At 36.7% G+C, this 21,515-nt stretch overlaps 1 protein-coding gene across 3 annotated transcripts; it reads right to left on the reverse strand.

The window, feature by feature from the left end:
• Nucleotides 1-894: 894 nt before the first annotated feature.
• LOC147851082 (DExH-box ATP-dependent RNA helicase DExH3-like) lies at nt 895-11,046 on the reverse strand. Of its 3 annotated transcripts, XM_087335473.1 has the most exons (19): nt 10,853-11,044; nt 8,812-8,966; nt 8,644-8,731; nt 8,291-8,569; nt 8,117-8,212; nt 7,661-7,849; nt 7,422-7,581; nt 7,204-7,334; nt 6,215-6,382; nt 5,837-6,109; nt 5,574-5,768; nt 4,918-5,121; nt 4,763-4,832; nt 4,408-4,556; nt 4,003-4,311; nt 3,858-3,917; nt 3,170-3,322; nt 2,944-3,054; nt 895-2,785 (listed from the first exon to the last, which is right to left on the reverse strand). In XM_087335473.1, exons 1-19 carry the CDS (start codon nt 11,003-11,005, stop codon nt 2,309-2,311), a joined length of 3,420 nt encoding a protein of 1,139 aa, XP_087191599.1. In that variant the 5' UTR covers nt 11,006-11,044; the 3' UTR covers nt 895-2,308. The 3 variants fall into 3 exon arrangements, with proteins under 3 accessions (XP_087191599.1, XP_087191600.1, XP_087191601.1); XM_087335474.1 differs by lacking the exon at nt 10,853-11,044 and having other exon boundaries at nt 8,644-8,727; XM_087335475.1 differs by lacking the exons at nt 895-2,785; nt 2,944-3,054 and having other exon boundaries at nt 3,298-3,435; nt 10,853-11,046.
• Between the last annotated feature and the right edge of the window lie 10,469 nt (nt 11,047-21,515).

Consider the following 21,515-nt stretch of genomic DNA (forward strand, 5'->3'; position numbering starts at 1 on the left):
ATCAATGCACTTCCAATTTTATTGTGTCCTTAATTCTAAACATCCTATTCACATCAAAGGTCTCAAACACTCTGATTAATCTTCTTCACAATCACATTTATTGTCTCAAGAACTCATGATGCACCAACTTCATATTGTTTCCATCATTTTGGATATCTTCTCGAATGATAATATTGCCCTATTATTCCATTAGCACACTGCAGGCAACCTTAGAAATCTATGCATGCATTATGATTGCTCGTTTAAAGATGTATATTCATGTGTTGAGTAATGGATTTGGGTGTCATACTTTTCATACAAAAGAAATCTTCATAACATTGAGATGGAAACATTTCCCAATTCATTGACAAACAAAAATACATATAGCATGGGCTTAAGCTAGTTGAAGACAGTATTTGATCAAATTTGGGCTTAAAGATTACATCAGTCGTGGGTGTTCAAATCTCTCTATCCGTAGCAGTTGGAACCTCAGAGTTATGCAATCATAAGGCCTCTAGTGAGAAATCTTGCAGAGGAAGCCAAATTAGTATTGATACAAAAAAAGAAATAGATCCACTAACATCATACTTAACTCATGACTTCAACAAAATTTACATATTTAAAGAGGATCTCATAGATATCACGCAGATTTCTTCATGTATGCTACCTTGGCTTAAATGTTATTTGAATGGATCATCTAGATTCTCTCCTTTTGAAAGCATACTAATCTCTTTTAAATTTTATGATTAGTCAACAATAAGCTTTCAGTTGGGCTTTTGTTTCCAATTTATCCATTTGTAAGTGTTATGGGCCAATTCTACAGGAGCTTTCACTACCAGTCTCCTGCATTAATTGGTTCCAAACATCTATCTCATTCTAACATGCCTGCAACTCTGATTGCGCATGCTTAGATCTGAGATTGAATGGTGGTATTTCAAAGTTCGTCATAGTTGCGTCTATAATAGACACTTTTCCAAACCAAGAACAAATGAGAACTTTAATCAACAAGATGTATAAATTTGCCCAACTGTTGCATCCATCTCAGTTCACCTATTCCATTAGCCTTTTCAATCAAAATAAATGGAAACTCTACTCAACAAGACGTATAAACTCTTCTTCCTGTAAATAACACCAAAATTTAACAGCACATAATTCCAGAGTATAATTCTTCTAAAGGTATCTGATTGCATTTACACTGCTATTTTATTCGTAGACGACAAAAACAATATTCCCAGCAAATGCTTTCGTTCAGAGCAAACCTTCCAACGCAAATGCATAAAAAAGCATCAATTGGGATCAGGGAAGTTAGCAAACTGATGACTAGGTAGAAAGAATTAGGAGCAAATTCAAAAATGAGAAGAAATTTCTTTACGGAAAAGAATGGCATTCTTTAACTTCAGGAAGATTATAATGCCTACAGCTCTATGCCACCACCTATTATAGATTGATGATACCACCTTGCTTGAATCATCAATATGGTTCTTTTCATTTGAGGACAACAAGATCTGTAGATATGCAGTACAATCAACTCATGACAGGCATCGCCAGCCAAAGTTATTCATGAAGTGCTTTCAATGCAAGCATCTCCTCTCTGATTATCCCACACTACCATCTTGCTTGATTTGTATAAGAATCTGTGATTATGAATCCTATAATAGAATACTGGCCAGTACCACTTTGGTCGTACAAAGTCCAAAATCCTACCATATCTAATCTCATAGCATTTCTTCAATTTAAATCTTCCTGGGATCCCTTCCAAGGAACAACCATCAGGACTTGCTTTTAGGATGGTATAATCAATAACCATTATGAGAAATAGGAGTTCCTTTTTTAAGCTGGAATCCAACCACCATTGCAACAAAGATCAGGACTTGGTTTAAGATGATCAGCAAGACCATTACAACCATATGACTTGCTTTTTAGAACGTTATCTGTGAACCTCAACTGGCACAAAGCATACAAAGATGGACATAGGTTTTCATCAATCGTGTTCACATCTGACTCACTTCAAGGGAAATGTCAGTAACTAGTATCACTCGATACTACATCGAGAAAGGAATCAACCTTGTTATACGATATAATCGGCATATATCACAACCTGATTGCTTGCAAATGGCTTATATAGCACACCTGATTTCCTTTTACTTTAGAAAATGATCAGCTTTGGTATATGAACTGATGAAACTGGCCTATACCACAAAACCTGATTCTGTTTTACTTGAAGACACAGTCACCTTTTACATGAACTACAACTGGTTGATTCCCATGCCACCTGATTCCTCTTTAATTTGGGGAACAATCACCTTTGGTATATGAAATACACCTGGATTTATACCACACAACCTGATTCCCCTTTATTTCCAGCTCTACCAGCTTCTCTAGCAGATTCTCTCGCAGCTTCTCTAGCAGCCTCTTTAGCAGCTTTCTTTGCATCTTTTTTCTCTTGAGCTGCAATTGTAAGCCCATCAAGCCATTCCAATGCATCAGCTGCGGCATTATTTTCTGCTTGTCGCTTAGTGGATGCAACTTTTCCTTTGAACTGTTTCCCTTTCACAGTTACCATCGCCTGAAATGTTTGATTTCTTAGTGCTTTAAGTTTATATTGAGGGGCTTTGTATCCTGCCTGCGATAACCGATTGTTGAGAAGACTTTTAACGCACACAACGCGATCCCTGTTTGTGGTTTTTTTTGGATGAGGCTCAGCTAATGTGAATCTTCCCTCATTCTTGTCTCCGTGTAGGAGTTCAAGGAGCGCTTCCATTAATCTTCGATTCTCCTGAAGAATTTCTAACTGTGGATTCTCCAACTGTTCAGAATTAAAATTCTCTTTTGTTATAAAGATTTAAAATCAATTTCCCTTTCTGTTGCCAAAAAAGCTACCTCTCCTCCCTCTTTATGAGATCAATACCACATACGAATTTAAAGCAAAGACAGATTTCTGACATAAACAATAGAGATAAGAACCTTTTGATAGATAATGTCATCCAGTTCCCTTCTCAATGTCACGAAAGTCTCTGCCAAGGGGGCATGCATTGAGAATTCAAGCCACCCTTCTTCCATGTGTAAATAACCAGCCTACACGATCACGAAGTTGACGAGATTAGTTTCACCATCATGAGAAGCTTCTAGCTCAATTGCAGAGGGTCATCAATATACAAAATAAAATCAACAGCAACATCATAGGTATTACCTTTTCACTGAGATAGACTTTTCCACCAAATAGAAGCAGCATTGAATCAGTTATCCCAGTTGCATCTTGCAAGAGGATGTTTCCACTTCTTATTTTGCCACTGAATGCAAGCCATGGAAATTGTATTTTTTCCATTTTCGACAAGATGGAGTTCTGTATAAAGATTGACAGCATACGAATTGCAATTATCATTTTCCATAGCCCATAATTCTCAACATATTGTATTGGCACCAAGATATACCCCTCTCTCTTCCAAATCTAATCACCTAGTATCAAAACAAAAAAGGAACTTCTATCATGCCCAGTAAATCAATTGTATGAGCCTTTACGCAAGGCTCATATGTAACTAGTCTAAAGTGTGGTCACAGAATTTAAATTCATTGTGTGGAATTATTTCAATTGAATTCTAGAGTAAAAACTTCCAATATTTCTTCACATGAAAATCTTTTCATGTTCAAAAAACAAAAATGAAATTGAAAAACAAAAAGACTGCGATGAGGATTCCTTTGACTGGGAAATGTAAGGTTCCCTCACACCCAGAAGATCATGGAAAGGAAGTTGATAATCTACATTTTCTCATATTGGTCCATTGCCATATGTTTATTTTACTAGTTAATAACTATATATCTTATACTCTATGAAAGCCTGGCACACTCAAGCAAACCGTTGAATCTAAAAATGAACTTACTTGATGAAGAAGTACAAACCCATCTTCCACTGTTTTGTACTTCGTGGAATTCTCCATTGTCTAGAAATAAGAAATAAATAAAGAATAAGGTTCGCGATTACCACTTAAAATAATTATAATGGCATTAAATGGAAGCGAATTTTACCCAGACTGAAGATATTCCAGGAAACAGACCAGAACATATGATCCCTTTAAGAAGGTCAAAATCCTTACTGTATTTGTTGGAATAATCACGGACAGGGTCTACAAAGCCTGCTTGTCTGAGCAACATCTCAAACTGTCGACGAAGAGAATGCATTACTTGCATGGTGGAAAAGGAGAGAAAATGCTTCCAACAGTAATTGATTGCATTTCCAGCATCCATAGCACTCTTCCAACCATCGTATGCATGGACAAGGGCAATATGATCACTACAGTCACCACTTCCATACTTGAGCCTTTCTGCTTCTGCAACCTACAGTATTCAAAAAACACAGGATGGCATATATATGTATATATGCAGATATATTTTCAATTCCAATTTATTCAATAATATATAAAATTCACTTACTGGCTTCTTGTCGACAGGTAGCATGAAGGGATCTTTAACAGTCAGACCAGCTGCAATTGTAAGTACTGGATCAAGACAAGAAAAAATTGCCCCCATGATCAACATTTTTCCTACCCTTGGGTCCACGGGAAGATTTGCCAAGTGAGATCCTGCAAATTGAAGGTCTAGTGTCAATAGCTAGCACTAGAATTTTCACACAGCATGTAAAAGACCAAGAAATATATGCTGCACTATTTTCCAGAATTCTTTTCCATCCGGATGTTCATCAAGTTGAGAAAGATTTTATTAATTCTGAAAAAGACACTATGTCTTTATAGGAGGAACATGGCCTTTGAAGACATCACTGAACACTAACCAAGATTAGTAAGGTTCTCAGCATCATCTAGAGCTCCAATTATCTTCAAAAGTTGAACAGAATTACGAACCTTCAGCGAACCATCATGGTGGAATATTAGTGTGATATAAAATAAACAAACACTTTCAACTGGTAATTATTAGTTATTCGCTCACTGATAGTGGATCAGGTGGCTGCATCGCTTTAGACAGGAAGTCTCCAACTGTCCCCAGCTTCAAGCTTTTTATTTGAAGGCATAGAGAGTGTAAAGGGGTCCTCAGCAGCTCTGGTTCCTGGTATTCTGCAAATGCTTCATAAACCGCCTTTGGATATAGATGGAAGCATTCACCAGGTTGAACCCTACCAGCTCGTCCTCTTCTCTGCAGTAAATATTGAAATATATCTTCCTTCGGTTCAAGAAATTTGAACTTAACAACTTAATTTGTCTTGATATATACTGTGCAAATTACTGCACGGCTCTATTCCTGAACCATAGAACTTATAAAACAGAGAATTAACATTCAATGATTATAAGATTATTATATAAGGATAGTTAACAGTTCATAGGAGAAAGTAATAATTGAAAAAATCTTGGCCATGACATCCTCCACATAAACACAAATAGGGCATCATATCATCACAAACAAACTGGAATCTTGTCTACCATCTCATAAAACCATCAATCCTCTAAGACTATTTACTGATAAGATATTGATTCAGATGCACCATTCAAGATTGTCATTTCAAAACTATTTGACTGTGTTATAAGAAACTTTTTACACGTTTAACATTCACATTGTCATATGCTTTAGCTTCAAAAAAGTTTACACACTTGGCGAACTGAAGCTTTTGATATCCAGGAGGGTGTCAGACAAGGGGTGTTGTTTAAGGCATCATATGAAGTCTCCTTAGCTTTCCCACAATCAATAACAAAGACCACATCATTGATTGTAATACTAGTTTCTGCCAGGTTTGTAGCAAGCACAATCTTGCGTATTTTGTTGGGAGCAGGTTCAAAAATCAGTTTCTACATAAAGAGAATTTCAGTTAGTATGTTGATAGCAAGTAAACGGCACAAGTGATTAAAATTTTTACCTGATCTGAAGTTGTCATTGATCCATGACATGTGAGAAGCATGACCTTATTAGGGTTACCTAAAATAGGGTTTACTTTCAGGCAATCCTTCAAGGCATTAATGTCTTCCCAACCTGTCATAAAAACTAGTACAGCTCCTTCCTTTCCATACTTACAAATGTAGCAAAGTAAATCCTCAATAAGCTTGAACCCTAGACACTCAGGGTTCCATTGTGACAGAGAGAATTGGGTAGCACCACTAAATGACCTTAGGTCTGCACGTGCTAATGCATCCTGAAATTTCAATACAACATATTACAATTCCAATTAAACGCATTCAGAAATAAATTAATAATTTACACCATCATTGTAATCTCAAAGAATCACTTTAGCACTTACTTCAGCTAAGGCAACCACTGGATTCTTTCGACTCCTTTGCATTTGTTTCTGCATTTTCCATAGTTTATCTTGCCCATAATCATCAACTTGATCAAGTTCTGAAAGTCTATATCCTGTCATTTCTAAAGTATCTTCCAAGAAATACGTTTTCACTGGATATGTAAACCCCTGTTAGACAAGGTTTAAGTTTGGTACTCATTAAAGAAAAACTTTCTTCTGTAAAAGGAAACTCTAGATGAACAGGTTTTGTCATGAAATACTAATTAAAACACACATGTCACAGAATTGTAACACTTATACTGAACATAGTGTATATTTGTCATTTGCAAAACCATGAAGAGAAAATTGTGCGAGAACTTCAACTGTTTGGAATGAAATATTGACTTTCAAACATTTAAATTTGTGGGATAGCTTACTTGAACATTTCTCTCCATTAAGATTTAATAGGAAATGCAGCCTCTAAACATATTGCATAGCTTCTTTGAGCCCATTCTTTAGCGAAACATCAATGATTACATCAATCAGTTCGGACAGATATTCAGCTTCATCAAGTATTTAAAAGCCAAGATATAGTATCATATTCCACTCTCTGTTCTTGGGCCTCTTTTTGGAAAAAAAACCGGATTGAATCTGTCTCCTAGGATGTGAGAGATGTTTCTCTACACATTTGACAAGATGAAACAGCACGTGCAATCATTGCTTGACAATATAAATGGCCACGTTTAATATTTACTCAGACATTCAGCATACATTCATTATCATTTTGGGGTAGTTTATAACTTCAGGGTGCAGGTGAATCGGATATCCATTAAGGAAGAAATATTTGGTGAGGTGCTCTCTGTTAGAACTTGCGGTATTATGATAGACCCATTTATTCCCCCCAAAAAAAACATTTTGTTGATAATATCATTGGCCATGTAGTCAGTTATCAATACAAACAATCTGATAACTTACAGGTATATGAAACATATGAACAATTTGAAACTTACAGGTATATGGCACATAGGAGCACCATCAAAAAAAGAGGAGAAAAGTTTTGCATTAAGTGTTGCACTCATCAACACAATCCTTATATCCGGACGACGTGGTAGAATGTCTTTCAATACAATCAATAAAAAGTCTGCAAAAACATAATCAGCTATACATTGGCTACATGTACAAACAATCTTAGGGGGCAAAAATAAACGTTCTCTATGCTTTAATATACCTTCGTTCATGCCTCGTTCATGAATCTCATCCACAATCACATGAGTCACTCCCTTGAGATCAGGATCCATCACTAGCCTTCTAAGCAGAATTCCAGTCGTGCAGAACAGCAACCGCGTTGACATACCTCTCATCCCTTCCAAACGGACTTTGTAGCCAACCTTTTAAATAACCAAGAAAAAATGAGATATCTGAATCTAAATCTTCCAGATGTTTCATTAGATATGGAAAGGTTCTTACCGATTCCCCTAACTGCTCTCCTCGCTCCGTTGCAACTCTTTCTGCAACAGAGATGGCTGAAATACGTCTTGGTTGAGTGCATATAATATTACAAGTGCTTCCATTTCCAGCCTCAATTTCAGACTCTAGAATATACTGAGGTAGTTGTGTTGTTTTCCCACATCCAGTCTCCCCTGAAATAACAAGTACCTGCAAGAATGTGGTCACATGTCAAAAGCATTGATGATCACAAAGCCCTTCTTTATATATATATATATATATATATATATATATATATATATATATATATATACATACATACATATATATACATATATGTTAGAGAATAAAACGTGGTCACATTTTCCAAAAGCATTTATATCATGTCTTACAGAGCTTAAGAGTGGAAAAACCGTGACTTCCTTTGTTAAATGAATATAACCATCAGATATACCCATGAGAGAAAGAAATGTATACCTGGTGCCTTTTCACAGCAAGAAGAAAAGCGTCACGTTCCTTATAAGCAGGAAGATTTCTCCGGAATTCCAACATTTCTTTCCCTTCAGTTGAACTCTGTTAATCATTACTAGAAATCATATCATAATTCCAACAGTCCCCATCATAAGATGTATAAGTGATAAAGCTCCAAACCTGCCTTGCTTGTTGTCGTTCACGAAGATGCATGCTTCTTTTGAGGAGAAGTACATCATCTAAAAGGCTATTATTCGGCATGGAAAGTTCAACTGGTGTATTAATCCGGAGAACAGGAAACGGATCCTCACTATATGCTGATTTGGATATCATGGTGCTATCTATATTCTCAGTAACAAGTTTATTAATCTGGCTTTTAGATTCAAATAGTTCCTTTCTTTCCAAATGCTCCTGAAGTGCTGCTTCAACACCTTGATGAACTGAGAAGGGAATTGCAACCTGTTTGACATGAGCCATTTCGTTTAGTTTCAAGAAAAAAGAAATTGTTTCAAGTCAGAATGTGCAAACCAAACCTTTCGCGTTGGACGTTTATCATCCATGTCAGGCCTGTAATTTGGTAAAGGTTCTTTGCTGAACACAATAGATTTCCCATAGGACTGACTGAAGAAAACATAAATTAGCCAAGACAGGAAGATACTTTTGACTGTTATGATTCAGAAATACAGACAGGACAATTCTACCTGAAAAGGCCCATCCTTTTAGCAAGTGCAGAAAGGCATTCATAGTCTCTCTTATCCCTCTTATCCCTCGTAATTATCTCTTTTTCTATAGGATTTCGCAAGAGCACATGAAGCTTCCACTTCCATGCATCGATGTTTGCATAACTTCGCGATCCCTGGCAGCAAAAGCTAATTGAGTATCAGAACAAAATGCCTGTCATTGAAGGATATTGTCGCTAGACAAAACTAACATTTGAGTACCAGAACAAAAAATCACTAGACAATATTATGAATTTTGTATAAAACCCACAAATAAATTTAAGTTCAATGTTTCTGCCAACGATGACATATCTTATCTCTCCTATGGCACAAGAGCAAAATAACGTGACTGAATCATAAATTTGTATGCGTCCATAAAAAAACTGAATAAACCGAGGACAGTCAGTGCACCTGCCAGTGAGCATATCTTTGACACATACAAATTATGAGGTTAAAGAGAAAATAATAATGAAAAAGAAACAATGTCCAAAACGAAAATAAAGAATAAATATGTGAAAAAGGCAAATTCATACAGAAAACAAGAAGTTAACAGACATGCTACCGCTTAAGTCTCTGGATGACAATTCAAGAGTTACATGACATGTTAAGCCCTTGCCTGGTACACTTAACGGATATGTCATCTTTGTTCAAAAAGTCACACTCATAGAAGAGCCAGCAAGTTGAGTTCATACCACATCTAAATATGTGATAAATCACAGTATAAAACGTATAGAACAGATTATCAATGAGTGCTATCAATTAACAAAAAACTTGTATGTACATCGAACATGTCCAGTTTGAGCTTACAGCAAAGTTTGAACAACTGATTTATTGATCATGCTCATGAAGCATACTAAATCTGACAGCTCCATATGGAGATACCTAGAATTCATGCATATATATATGAACATGTTAAGCATGATTCCTCATAGAGATTTTCATTGACACGATTTAGCTTGAACATGCTAACGAAGCTGGAAAATCTTCATATAGTATCCATACTTCTGCATGCATACTATGCTATTTACATTTTTTTAATGCCTTGCACCAGAAAGAATGGCATGAAGACAACAAGAGAGTGGCATTTAAGAATGAACATAAGTGGCAAGAATTCTAAGCGCAAAATGAGAACTTGTAAATTCCCATAGCACTTTATTGTATTTTGACAATCATGCTAACCAAGTAGCAGAAAAAGATGAAATCTTTACACGGAGGCTATAAATCCGAGAACACAAAAGTTGAAATCTTCACATAGAGTTAACTCTATATTTTTGCATAAGATGATATTTCATTTTTACTTGCTCTTAAATATGTTTTTTAAGCATGATAAAAGAAGGGTCAGCAATTTCAAAGTCAGCATGAAAAAACTCATGATCAGCCAGCAACTTCACATTCTTATCTCTTCACAATACTTGCAACAACAAGGCCATATTCGATCATTATTGAGCTCTGACATATTCTTCCTACAAGACCCTAGCATTTCATGGTGCCTTTATTCCTCATACAAGACTGTTGTAAACCCGAAACACTAAACACCCAGCATGTCAAGAAAAGCTCCCTCTTTTTCTTCCCATGAAACCTGAAACCGTTGAAAGTAAGCCCTAAGAATTATTTGAGGAGAAAGCAGTATTGTTTACCGCAGGATAGGTATATCATAACCGTTTTACGAAAAAACTCAATAATTGTTAATATAGACTCGATAAACCTTAGAACATAAACCCTAAACACTTCAACTCACAAGTTTTTAGTATGGGATAGATAAACCAGTAAACCTCTAAACCCTAAACGCTCTAAACCCTTAAAACATAAATTTTAAACCCTTCAAGAAAACTTACTATTTGACATGGATAGATAAACCCAAAAACCTGTGAACCATAAACACTTCAGAGAAAACTCGTTATTTGGTAATGTGGGATAGATAAACCCTAAACCCTCTTAAACTAAATCTTAAAAATTTCAAGAAAGGTAAAAGAAAACGTAGCTAGAATTGGATAGGATTATTGGCAAGAGAAGACCTACTAACCTTCCTGTCTTCGAACCCATATTCGTCGTCTGAGTACTGATCTTCTGCTATCTGTGCAAAGAGCCTTTTCCCTATCACAGAAGAAGGAGAAGCAGAAGGGGCGGCCATAGAAAGAACAGCTCCGAAGCTCCTCCATCGCTTCTGCACGGACATGAAGAATTTCTCGTGATGAATGGAAAGCTCAGACAGACAGACGCAGGAAAACACCCCCAACTGCCCCCTCTCACTGTATTTTTTCTGTATTTCCCCAAATGCCCTTCCTTCTGTATTTTCCATATTTCCCTAAATGCCCCTCTCACTGTATTTTTTCCATTATTTCCCCAAATGCCCTTCCATTTGCATTTTCCTTATTTCCCTAAATGCCCCTCTCACCGTATTTTTTTCATTATTTCCCCAAATGCCCTTCCTTTCGTATTTTCCTTATTTTCCTAAATGCCCCTCGCACCGTATTTTCATTATTTCCTCAAATGCCCTTCCTTTTTGTATATTCTTTATTTCCCTAATTGCCCCTCTCACTGTATTTTCATTAGTTCCCCAAATGCCCTTCCATTTGTATTTTCTTTATTTCCCTAAATGCCCCTCTCACTATATTTTCATTATTTCCCCAAATGCCCTTCCTTTTTGTACTTTCTTTGTTTCCCTAAACACCCCTCTCGTTGTATTTTCATTATTTCCCCAAATGCCCTTCCTACTGTATCCCCATATGCCCATTCTACGTCTCCTTCATTTCCCAAATACCTTCCCCACATTTTCATTACTTTCTACTAAAATTTCATTATTTCCCCAAATGCCCTTCCATTGCTTTCAATATTTTCCATAGATGCCCTTAACAACACGAGGTTCTTTCTCAAATCCAGATGCCTTAACAACATGAAGAATTGACATTAAAATCTCTTTCAAATGTTTAGTGTGAGATTAGTGTATTATTCCTTAATCATGGCTTTATATCATTAATACTTTCCACATCTCTAGGAGTTGAAACTTTAGCATTAACCTTTCAATGGGCTGGTTATTCTGCAATTGCAATAATAAGATGATGTTAACAACATTGACCCATCTACTTATGGTAGGACATCCATAACCAAGTTCAACGGGCTAATGTGATGAGTCTTCTAATCAACAACTTCCTGCTCCCATCATATGTATATCTACATGTCCATGTGATGCATTTTTCTAATGGGTAATTTGATTTAGCTTCAACATACGAGCACTAAATTCCAAATTAAACTTCAACGCCCATTCAAAATTGATTTCTTAACGATATAAAATCATGCATAAAATGTGGGGAAATTTTAGAGGTATCTGTGATGTGATGTTTTTTTGCATTTCCCCACGTGCCCTTCGTGAACCCCCCAATGAGAGAAAAGGGGAACGGATGGATTGACTACATGAATTGCTCTAAAGGGGTCAATTGTGCAAGTATTTGGAAATATATCGAAAACCTTGGGGCATTTTGGGGAAATAAAGAAAACACTTGGCGGCATTTGCAGGAAATAAAGAAGTCAATGATGTGTTAAGGTTTTCTCGAAATTAAACGTCACACTTCCAAGTTCATTAGACTTTCATGTATTAACGATATAACCATTAAAACAATCTTCACAATGAGAGATGTTGCATATGATATCTAGGAGCAGTATATTAAATTCAATATGATTGTATGAAAGCCCAAATATGTTTGTTTGTGTGTGTGTACCTTGTATGGTGTGTAAATTAGACATGGTTGACATATTGAGGAATAGGTAACATGATCGTCACGATGAAAGCCTAGCCCCCACCATCGATGTCTCAAGAGTCAAGACGTCAAACTTCCTACGTAATGTGTTTTATGAGGGAAGTTAGGCCTCATGTTTATACTGTTCACTAGGCCCCCTTCAATAGATGTGATTTTCTAAAAGACTCTCTATTCATTGGTTGTCAATATTGTGATAATGCATGCACATATCATTTCTTCTATCCAATCACATTAACCCCTTTCTAAATTTGGTCAGCATACCCTTCACTTGTGTTTTGTTAATATTAGGGAATTACCCTCACCTATGTTATACGTGTGTAACAATGTCAACATTGTACAATATGTAAATGGTCAAGGTTGACAAATTGTGGTGTCGCATCCACATTCCATTAGGTCCACTTACATTCACATTGTCAACTAACTAATAAAAAGTCGGTCATAGAAACCAAAATGAGTGCAAGTTTTCAAGAAACACAAGCGCGTGCAAGGTTAAATGAAAATTTAACTTTATAAAGTTATTAATAATAGTTTTAACCAAAATGGCTAATTTTTGCATCCTATTTTCATACATAGTTATCTATTTGTTGCTAAATGAAATGACTATTAGACGCATAATTCACAACCCAACATATGTGCGTATGTTATTTAGTCTATTGTCATCTAGTTCAATGGAAACCAAGTTTTTTATGCCCACATAGGTCATTTCATATTAGAGAACACAAAGAAGGGACATATCTAACCTGTCAATCCATCAATGCATGTCAACATGCTAACTGTCATCGACGATGCACTAAAATAAACATCATCACCTTACTCCTCTGTAGTTAGTTTCCATTGATATAAATGCTAGAATCCTACATTTTTTTTTAGATTTAACATTATTGGCTTTTCCATCAACATCTACAAATTCATCAGATTCTTTATCAATGCATTATCCTTTAAACATCAAACGTGGTTATTCCCTGCATAACCTTAGGGACCAATTCTAAAGGTGAATTGTAAAAGGTAGGTCTACCTCATTGTCCAATTAAATTATTACTTTTTGATGGAAGAACTACCCTTTCTCCTTTTATATATCCAAAATGAAGAGCATGTCATAAAAAAGTTTGCTTTATATAATATATGCACAAATTTGAGATTTTTTTTCCATAAAACATATGCTCCATTGGTATTAATAAAAGGCCAGAGGCAGTATACAAATAGTATATAATATTGTTTCATCTCCACAAGTATATATTATCAAAGACAAGACCAAATATAAGCTTTGGCATTTGGCAAGATAAGGATAATTATAATCCATGAATACAACTCTCAGCCTTACCAATAACGCTTTTGCTACGGCAAGCTAGAAGACCACATATAAAGGTGAAAACAATCTCCAGCATGTAAAAACCAGTCAGTGCTTCATCGAAACGTCCATTCTATCATGATTTCATTCCAAATGGCCACATTTGTAGTTAGAAGCGTTTGAAACACATGTTCCTTTGACCCTTGTCATGGTCTCTAAAAACTTCATGTTGCAGACAAAGTTTGTTGAAGTTGATTCTACATATGCTAAAGCTCTTGATTGTCCACCCTGGCTGGTAGTTTGAAAACTTCAAGTTCACATTTGGTTTTGCATGTACTGAAGACCATACTCAACATATAAACAACATCTCAGAGTATCTAGCTTTTTCGAACTTCATTTTTCCACATTAGCCCTCAACCTTTCACAAATTTGAGAAATTGCATAGGCAACTACTTGAATAAAAAACATTGATATTAACAGCATTCTTTTCGCATGAAGTTGATAATCTTGTTTCCATTACTAGCTAGAACTCCATGAATAGTGAGAGACGGGATGTAAATGAGTTTGCAACAATCTACACATATTTTCCTAGTCCCCCCCCCCCCCCCCCCCCCCCCCCAAAAAAAAAAAAAAAACAACTCATTCCATTAATTATAAAATTTTACAAATGAGACGATTATGTACAAATCCCTGTAGGGACGGGATAGTTCCATCTTATGTGGATGCCCACTAACTCAAGAAAGGGAGAGGACGACCATTGTTGGATGACGACTATTCGTTGTCTTTCAACTCCATCGGAGCTGCCCTTGAGGCCATCATATTGGCTCTCTAGCGCGGCTACAATTTCACTCCATATCTCTTGCAATAGCCTTGTTTGATGTGCAGTTTGGTTGGAGAAGACCCGTCTACACTGTTGTTTCCATAGAATCCAAAGAGTTCTTGGACTGACCAATTCCAACACAGCTTGAGATTTGTCATTCCTAGTTAATTTTATGTTGCACCATATGTATATCATAGTCAATATTTATACACCGAGTATTTGTAATGGAATTCAGTTTATGGAGGGATGAACAATTTATAAACTAATTTTCCAACATGATGTAAAATGTGTACGACGAAGTTTTTTCATAATTGCAAAGTGGTGACAAATGTATTGAATCTTACATAGTTGTTTAATTATAAGATATATTAGCAAACTCAAGAACAATAATATGTTCCTAGTATTTTAACAGAAAAATACTAAAATGTATTGCATTCTTATTAAAAAGGAACATCAATATAAATGTGTGACTATGAAGTGAAAAGAGGAAGTGGAAGCAGAAGTAGAAAAAGATAAGATGGGTGGAAATTTTGTATATGCCTAATAGAAAATTATTGTAGGAAACGATCAAGGAAGGGGAGGCAGAGGGGACAACAAGATGCTCCAAAAGGGAAGCATACACCAAACGAAGAGCATTGTTGGTGATGATGACACTATGAAAACTAGATGTGGCCAATACCAATAATTCATGTGATTGAGACATTATGGACAAAAAGAAATGAATATGAGAGAACATCATTTCACATCCCTTGCACCTTGTCAACAAGACATACATATTACACACATGCGAGGAATATGGTAGTTCCAACATGACAATAACACATGCGTATGAAGGTTTCGGTATCAACGTATAAAGCCCATGCATGGAACGCAGGCATAAAAGTTAAGAATTATGTTTCTTTTATCCATGGAATAGGGGCAATATACATGTAACATAACTATAATGTGAATCGTGATGTTTGACAAGGAGAGGTAGACTAATGTTGTGGGTCAAGTCATAGAGTCATCATAGTACATATACGCAAACTTGTCAATATAATATATATCCGTACCTTTGTTTTTAAGTATATTAAGATGTATGCCAAAAAGCCCCATACATGTACACGGTTTTCTTCATCATTGGCCCAATACATATTTCCACTCCAATCACTTCCCCTCTCCATCTTTCCAACTGTAAGTACTTGCTCAATGTCTTTCGGACAACTGGTTGTTAAAGAAAGGTTGGACCACATTTCCTTGTTAATGCACCTTAACATCATTCGTTGACTACTCATTATGCCTACTCTAGAGCACATGATTACACATTTACTCCTCATGTCAAGTTCATAACTCACAAAGTCACAACCCATAATGTGGTGGTTTCCTTAAAATCACTATGAACTTTCTACATTTCCAACAACATATTGTTGCCAAAGGTTGATATTTTTATCCATTTTATCTATGACACTTGGCAACTTGGCCAACTTTGTGCTTCTTGAAGCATTGCATGTTATTGTAGTCCACAAAACTATTGCATTCACAGTTTCACTTGTAGACTCGTCATATAATCAACCCAAACTTACTACATAACAATTGTAGATCTAATTAAGAGTGTTGGTGGAAGTGTCTAATCACTTGTCACAAAAATGTCTCAACTTGAAAAAAATATCATGCATCATATAAGTAAAGAAACTTAGCGTTGATGAAAAAAGCAAATGTTCTATGTTTTAATTGAAATTAAAAGTAAGTTTCAAGTGATATGTGTGGCTCATCCCCAATTTGAGCTCTAGACTGTAATGCAGTCAATAGAAATGGATTGAACTTTGAATGTGTAGTATAAAGAATTGAAGATGAACATTCCTAGACCTTAGACGTGTAAGTATAAACATGACATAAAAAAATGTTTGGTATTCACAAAAACGTTTCTTGGGCAATAGAGGTAGATTGCGCTATGCTTTTGGATGTATAACAAAGGTCACATGTAGTAGGAGGGTGGTGGGTGGAAGCAATTAATTGTTGTTCCATTTTTTTTTATAATCCACATCATGACAAACGTTAGGTATTTAATTGATTGATTGATGTGTTACATATTATGTTTTGATGATAATGATAAACATTAGGTATTCGAAAAAAGGTTGTTGGGTGATTGATGATTGCATTACATGCTCTTGTCCATAGAAGCTAGTGACAAATGTTAGATATCTAGGTCGAGGGTGTTAGATGGTGACCAATTGGTTGATATCATACATTGACATATTCACATTCGTGGGGGTTCCCAAATGAATGCATACGATGGCATGAAAAGCATTCGTTAAATCCTAATTGTGTAGTGTGCCCAAATGCACTATAATCAATCCGACACGCTTTGTGGGACTGCCTAGAGGCCCATCGAATATGGCAGGGAGTTGGCTGCTTATTGCAATTATGCCAGATGCAAGGCTTAATCATGCGGGGAAATATATGTTGGCTATCATGGCAGGCCCCAATTGACAAATACGAGCACTAGGAGGGGATGACTTTGGTGATAAAAGCACAAGAGGTTTTTTTCTCCACCATCGACAATGTCCACTCAACTCCTATCAATGCCAAATCTCAAGTAGTGCTGGAATTGGTCAGCCCAATAACTCTTTGGACTCAATGGAAACAACGGTGTAGACGAGTCTTCTCTAACCAAACTGCGCAACCATCAGTGTTAATGCAAGAGATATAGAGTGAAGTTGTAGCCACTCTAAAAAGCCAATATGATGGCCTCAAGGGCGACTCCGATGGAGTTGAAAGACAACGACTAGCCTTTATCCAGCAATGGTCAACCTCCCCCTTTATTGGGTCGGTGGGCGTCCACATAAGATGGACCTATCCCGTCCTTACAGGGATTTGTATATATTAATCTCATATGTAAAATTTTATAACTAAGGGAAGGAGTGTTTTTTGGAAAAAAGAAGAAGAAGCATTCGTTAAAAAATAAAAACGGAGTTCTTAAACTCCTTCCTTTTTAGTTTCCTAGATATAAAAAGGGGACTTCACAATAAAAAAGAGAAATGACACTAATAAATATGAAAGTATTCGTTTTATTTTTAATAAATAAATAAATAGATAAAATAAAGGTTCATTAATTCCCCACTTTTTATTCTCCCAAATTTTATGGATATTTTTTTCTGACATTAAAAATGGGACTTCACACTAATCATATTTCTATAATAAATATAAAAATATTGGTTTCTTTTAAATAAATATAAATAAATAAAGATTCATAAACTCCCCCATTATTTATTTATTTATTTTTTTCCCAAAAAGATTTCCTTCATTAGTATTAAGAAAAAAACACCATAAGGCTACAAACTGTACAATTTAGAGAGTATTATATACAAAAAGGATAATCAGGGGAAGGGCCAAGGATGATGATACTTCCAGATTGGTCCTTGAGAGGAGATCGTGAATAGAGGCAACTTCCTCCATAATTGTAGTCATTTTTTCCTTTTCTTAAGAACAACCTCCGAAGGGCCCGACATATTGTCATACTGCCCACGCATTACTGCCAGTAAGTTGTCCCATAATTCTAACAATATATCTGAGAGAAGGGGTACTATGGAATCATATCGTCTTTTACATCGATACTTCCATAAGGTCCATAATGTAATCGTGGCTACTGTTTTCCATACTTGGGCTGCATGCATTTGCTTTCGAGGCTGCTGAAAAGGCGAGATATATATTAGATGCCTGTTGATGACAGTCTTAGCCTCTAGAGCATCATCTGCCTCATACAATAATAGACTGGAATGGAGAACCCCCCATACCACTAATCCCCAGGAGAATAGGCAACCTACATTAATTGTCAGGAATAAAGAAAGAACTTTATTCCATACCTGTTGAGTTAGTGAACAGGACCAGAGAGCATGCTTGGTAGTTTCCTGTAAGTCACCACAATAACTACACTGTCTAAGAACGGGTGCCACGTTTCCTTTCAAAGCTTGACCTACCGACAATGCTGCATGTAACAAAAGCCATCTGAAGAGAGTGTATTTTGTTGGTCCCCTAAAAGACCAAATCCATTTCCAATAAGCCTTCAAATGATTGCTTGATACACCCCACTTATTCCAGTGCTTTTGAGCCGTAGGAGTTGGAATATTCTTAGACATGAGTAAGGTTCTACCAAATTTCACAGTATACTGAAAGAATGGAACTGCATTGGATCCATCATGGGACTAGTCCAAGACCATCCCCATGGGTCCCACATTAGCCTATTAATTGGCTGACGTGCATATAGCCAAAGCATATCCAACAAATGGACTATTGACGGTTGTGGATCCAGGAGCCATTTCTTACCAGTTTTGGCAATCACCCTAATTGGAACAACACGTAGGTTTTGTAGCAAATTTTCAGAGGGTGTATAAGGCTGCAATTTATTATCCAGTTGAATATGGAAATAAAAAATACACCCGTCTGTAGAAATTCCCTTAACAAAGAGCATTATGCCATTCATTAGGCAACCAAACCACATATGCTCCTGCATCGGCTGAAGTCGCGATGAGGCCCGAGAGAAGGCTGCTGAAATATCCATCTTCATTGTCTTTGCCCCATCTATCGAATGTAACTACTTAAGGCGATCCACCTCTGGCATCTGCTGAAAATGAATCCAGGATCCTACTGATGCTGCTGGCCCATTATCAAGTTTTCCCCATGCAAGACGAGGTCTAAGGCCCAATACATTTCCAATAGAATCCCGAACGAGAGAATTAGCCAAAAGCGGTTGATTCATCCAACCATCCCATGTGTTAGGCATCTCCTTGCGTAGAAAAATCTTGATTGCATCCCATGCTCTGACAATCCCCGGTAGAAATCTATTGGATGTTAGATTCCGTCTCGGTGTTTGAATATCTGTCAAGAACATCCATTTTAAAGAAGGCAACCAGTTTCCTCTCGTCTTAGGATATAATTGCATCAACTGATTAAGCAACATACCCTTCCATGCCTCTGCCCCTGGCAATAGTCCTCTGACTACAAACTTTATCAAGAGAGCTCGAGATTGTATCAAGGGATCTATTAGAGCTAACCCTCCCTGACTTTTTGGCCTAATCAAAACATCCCATGCCACCTTGGCCATTGCACGAGATCCATTTTTTCCACCCCAAAGGAAGTTACGTATGAGGCTTTGAACTTTCATGATTGCCGACCAAGAGAACAACCAAGCTGATGTGATAAACCACATTGAAGCCAACAACACCGAATTTGCAATGACAACCCGACCTACAAGGGATAACTATTGCGAGTTCCAATATACCAACTTACGCTTAACTGATAATAGCAATGGTGATAACATCACTCCAGATGGTAAATCTATACCAACAAGACAACCTAAGTAACGAATCGGCTCCCCATGATTTAGCCAACGGAATGCAGGGCCTGGATACCATTGTGGATGCGGCTCATCATTGGCCCAAAGGTCTACAGATTTATTCCAATTGAGAGAGGCTCCAATAACATCTGAAAATATCTGTAAAGCATTTTGTACCCGATCAAGATTAACAACATCTCCACGAATATAAAGAGCAGTGTCATCCGCAAACTCTGTATCAAGAACTGTTGAGTTTGCAATATATAAGGCTATTCCTTGGATGGCCGCTATCGAGGATCTAAGAAAAGCTGATAAAGCTTCCCCAAATAAAATAAAAAGAAATGGTGCTAACGAACAAACTTGTCGAACAGATTTGGAAATTGGAAATAATGTACCATTGCCTCCAGAAAATAAAACTGAGCTAGACGCGTGTCTATATAATGCAGACACCCCTTTTATCCATGCACTTGGAAACCCTAATCTTGATAGAACTGCCTCCAGAAAGTCCCAATCTACTTTATCATATGCTTTCTCAAAATCTAATAATTGTATAGCAAGGGACTTTTTGTGATGTTGAGCTAGTGCAATCATCTCCCAAAAAAGGAAGATATTGTCAAAGATGCTTCTATCTTGAAGGAATCTTGATTGTGTATCATGTATAATCGAGGGAAGCAACGATCACATTCTATTGGCTATAGTTTTTTCTACTATTTTATAGATGTCGTTAAGCAAAGTTATTGGACGCCATTTTGATATTTCATTACATTGAGCATATGATTTCAGGATCATGTATATGATTCCTTCCGTCCATTCTTCGGGCATATTCCCTGTTGAGAAAATTAAATTAACTGCTCTAGTAAGAGTAGGCCCCAACAAGTCCCAGTAGTGCAAATAGAATACCACTCCTATGACATCCTTTCCAGGGCACACATTTTTCCCCAGGGACTTAGCCACTGTCCAAACTTCAGTGTCTGTAAATGGTTGAAGCAACTGGGAAGCCATTACATGAGTGACCTTCTGTTGTATTGTTTCTAGTACAAGTTGTCTCTTATAAAGGTCCTCCTCCGAGAAGGATTTAGCAGATAACAATTGATGGTAATATGTTGTAGTTATGTCTCGCATCTCCGAATCATCCGTTGTGTAAGAGCCATCAAGTCGTTTTAGGGTTTTGATAGATAGTGTTTTATACTTCTGTTTAAATTGACTGAAGAATTCTCTGTTAACCCTATCCTACTTCTATGACCAAGAAGTTGTATTACGTTGATAGAAATACAATCCTCTCGCATGTTGCTTTTCTTTTAAATTGCTTTTTACTTGTTGTAAATCTGATAGTAACATCGGTGAGGTTGGATATCTTTCCAATAACTTTTGTGTTGCAGCCAATGCTCGACGCAAATTAGCAATCTAAGCACCACATCGATCAACCGAAGAGGCAACTATGTTTATGAAGAAACTCTTGACATCAAGAATGGCATAAGTGATATCTCTGAGTAGAAAGGCATCAAAGAAGTT

Source organism: Azolla caroliniana, unplaced genomic scaffold, assembly GCF_043228905.1.
Source record: "Azolla caroliniana isolate FFs.n. ecotype wild unplaced genomic scaffold, voAzoCaro1.0.p SCAF_20, whole genome shotgun sequence".
Lineage (NCBI taxonomy): Eukaryota > Viridiplantae > Streptophyta > Polypodiopsida > Salviniales > Salviniaceae > Azolla > Azolla caroliniana.

Excerpts from the sequence above, each read along its gene's own strand:
- LOC147851082 (XM_087335473.1), bottom strand. The coding sequence starts at position 11,005 with ATGTCCGTGCAGAAGCGATGGAGGAGCTTCGGAGCTGTTCTTTCTATG. Across the intron at positions 7,582-7,660 it reads GAGAGCAGTTAGGGGAATCG|GTTGGCTACAAAGTCCGTTT; the intron begins GTAAGAACCTTT and ends GTTATTTAAAAG. Across the intron at positions 3,055-3,169 it reads AAGTCTATCTCAGTGAAAAG|GCTGGTTATTTACACATGGA; the intron begins GTAATACCTATG and ends GTGATCGTGTAG.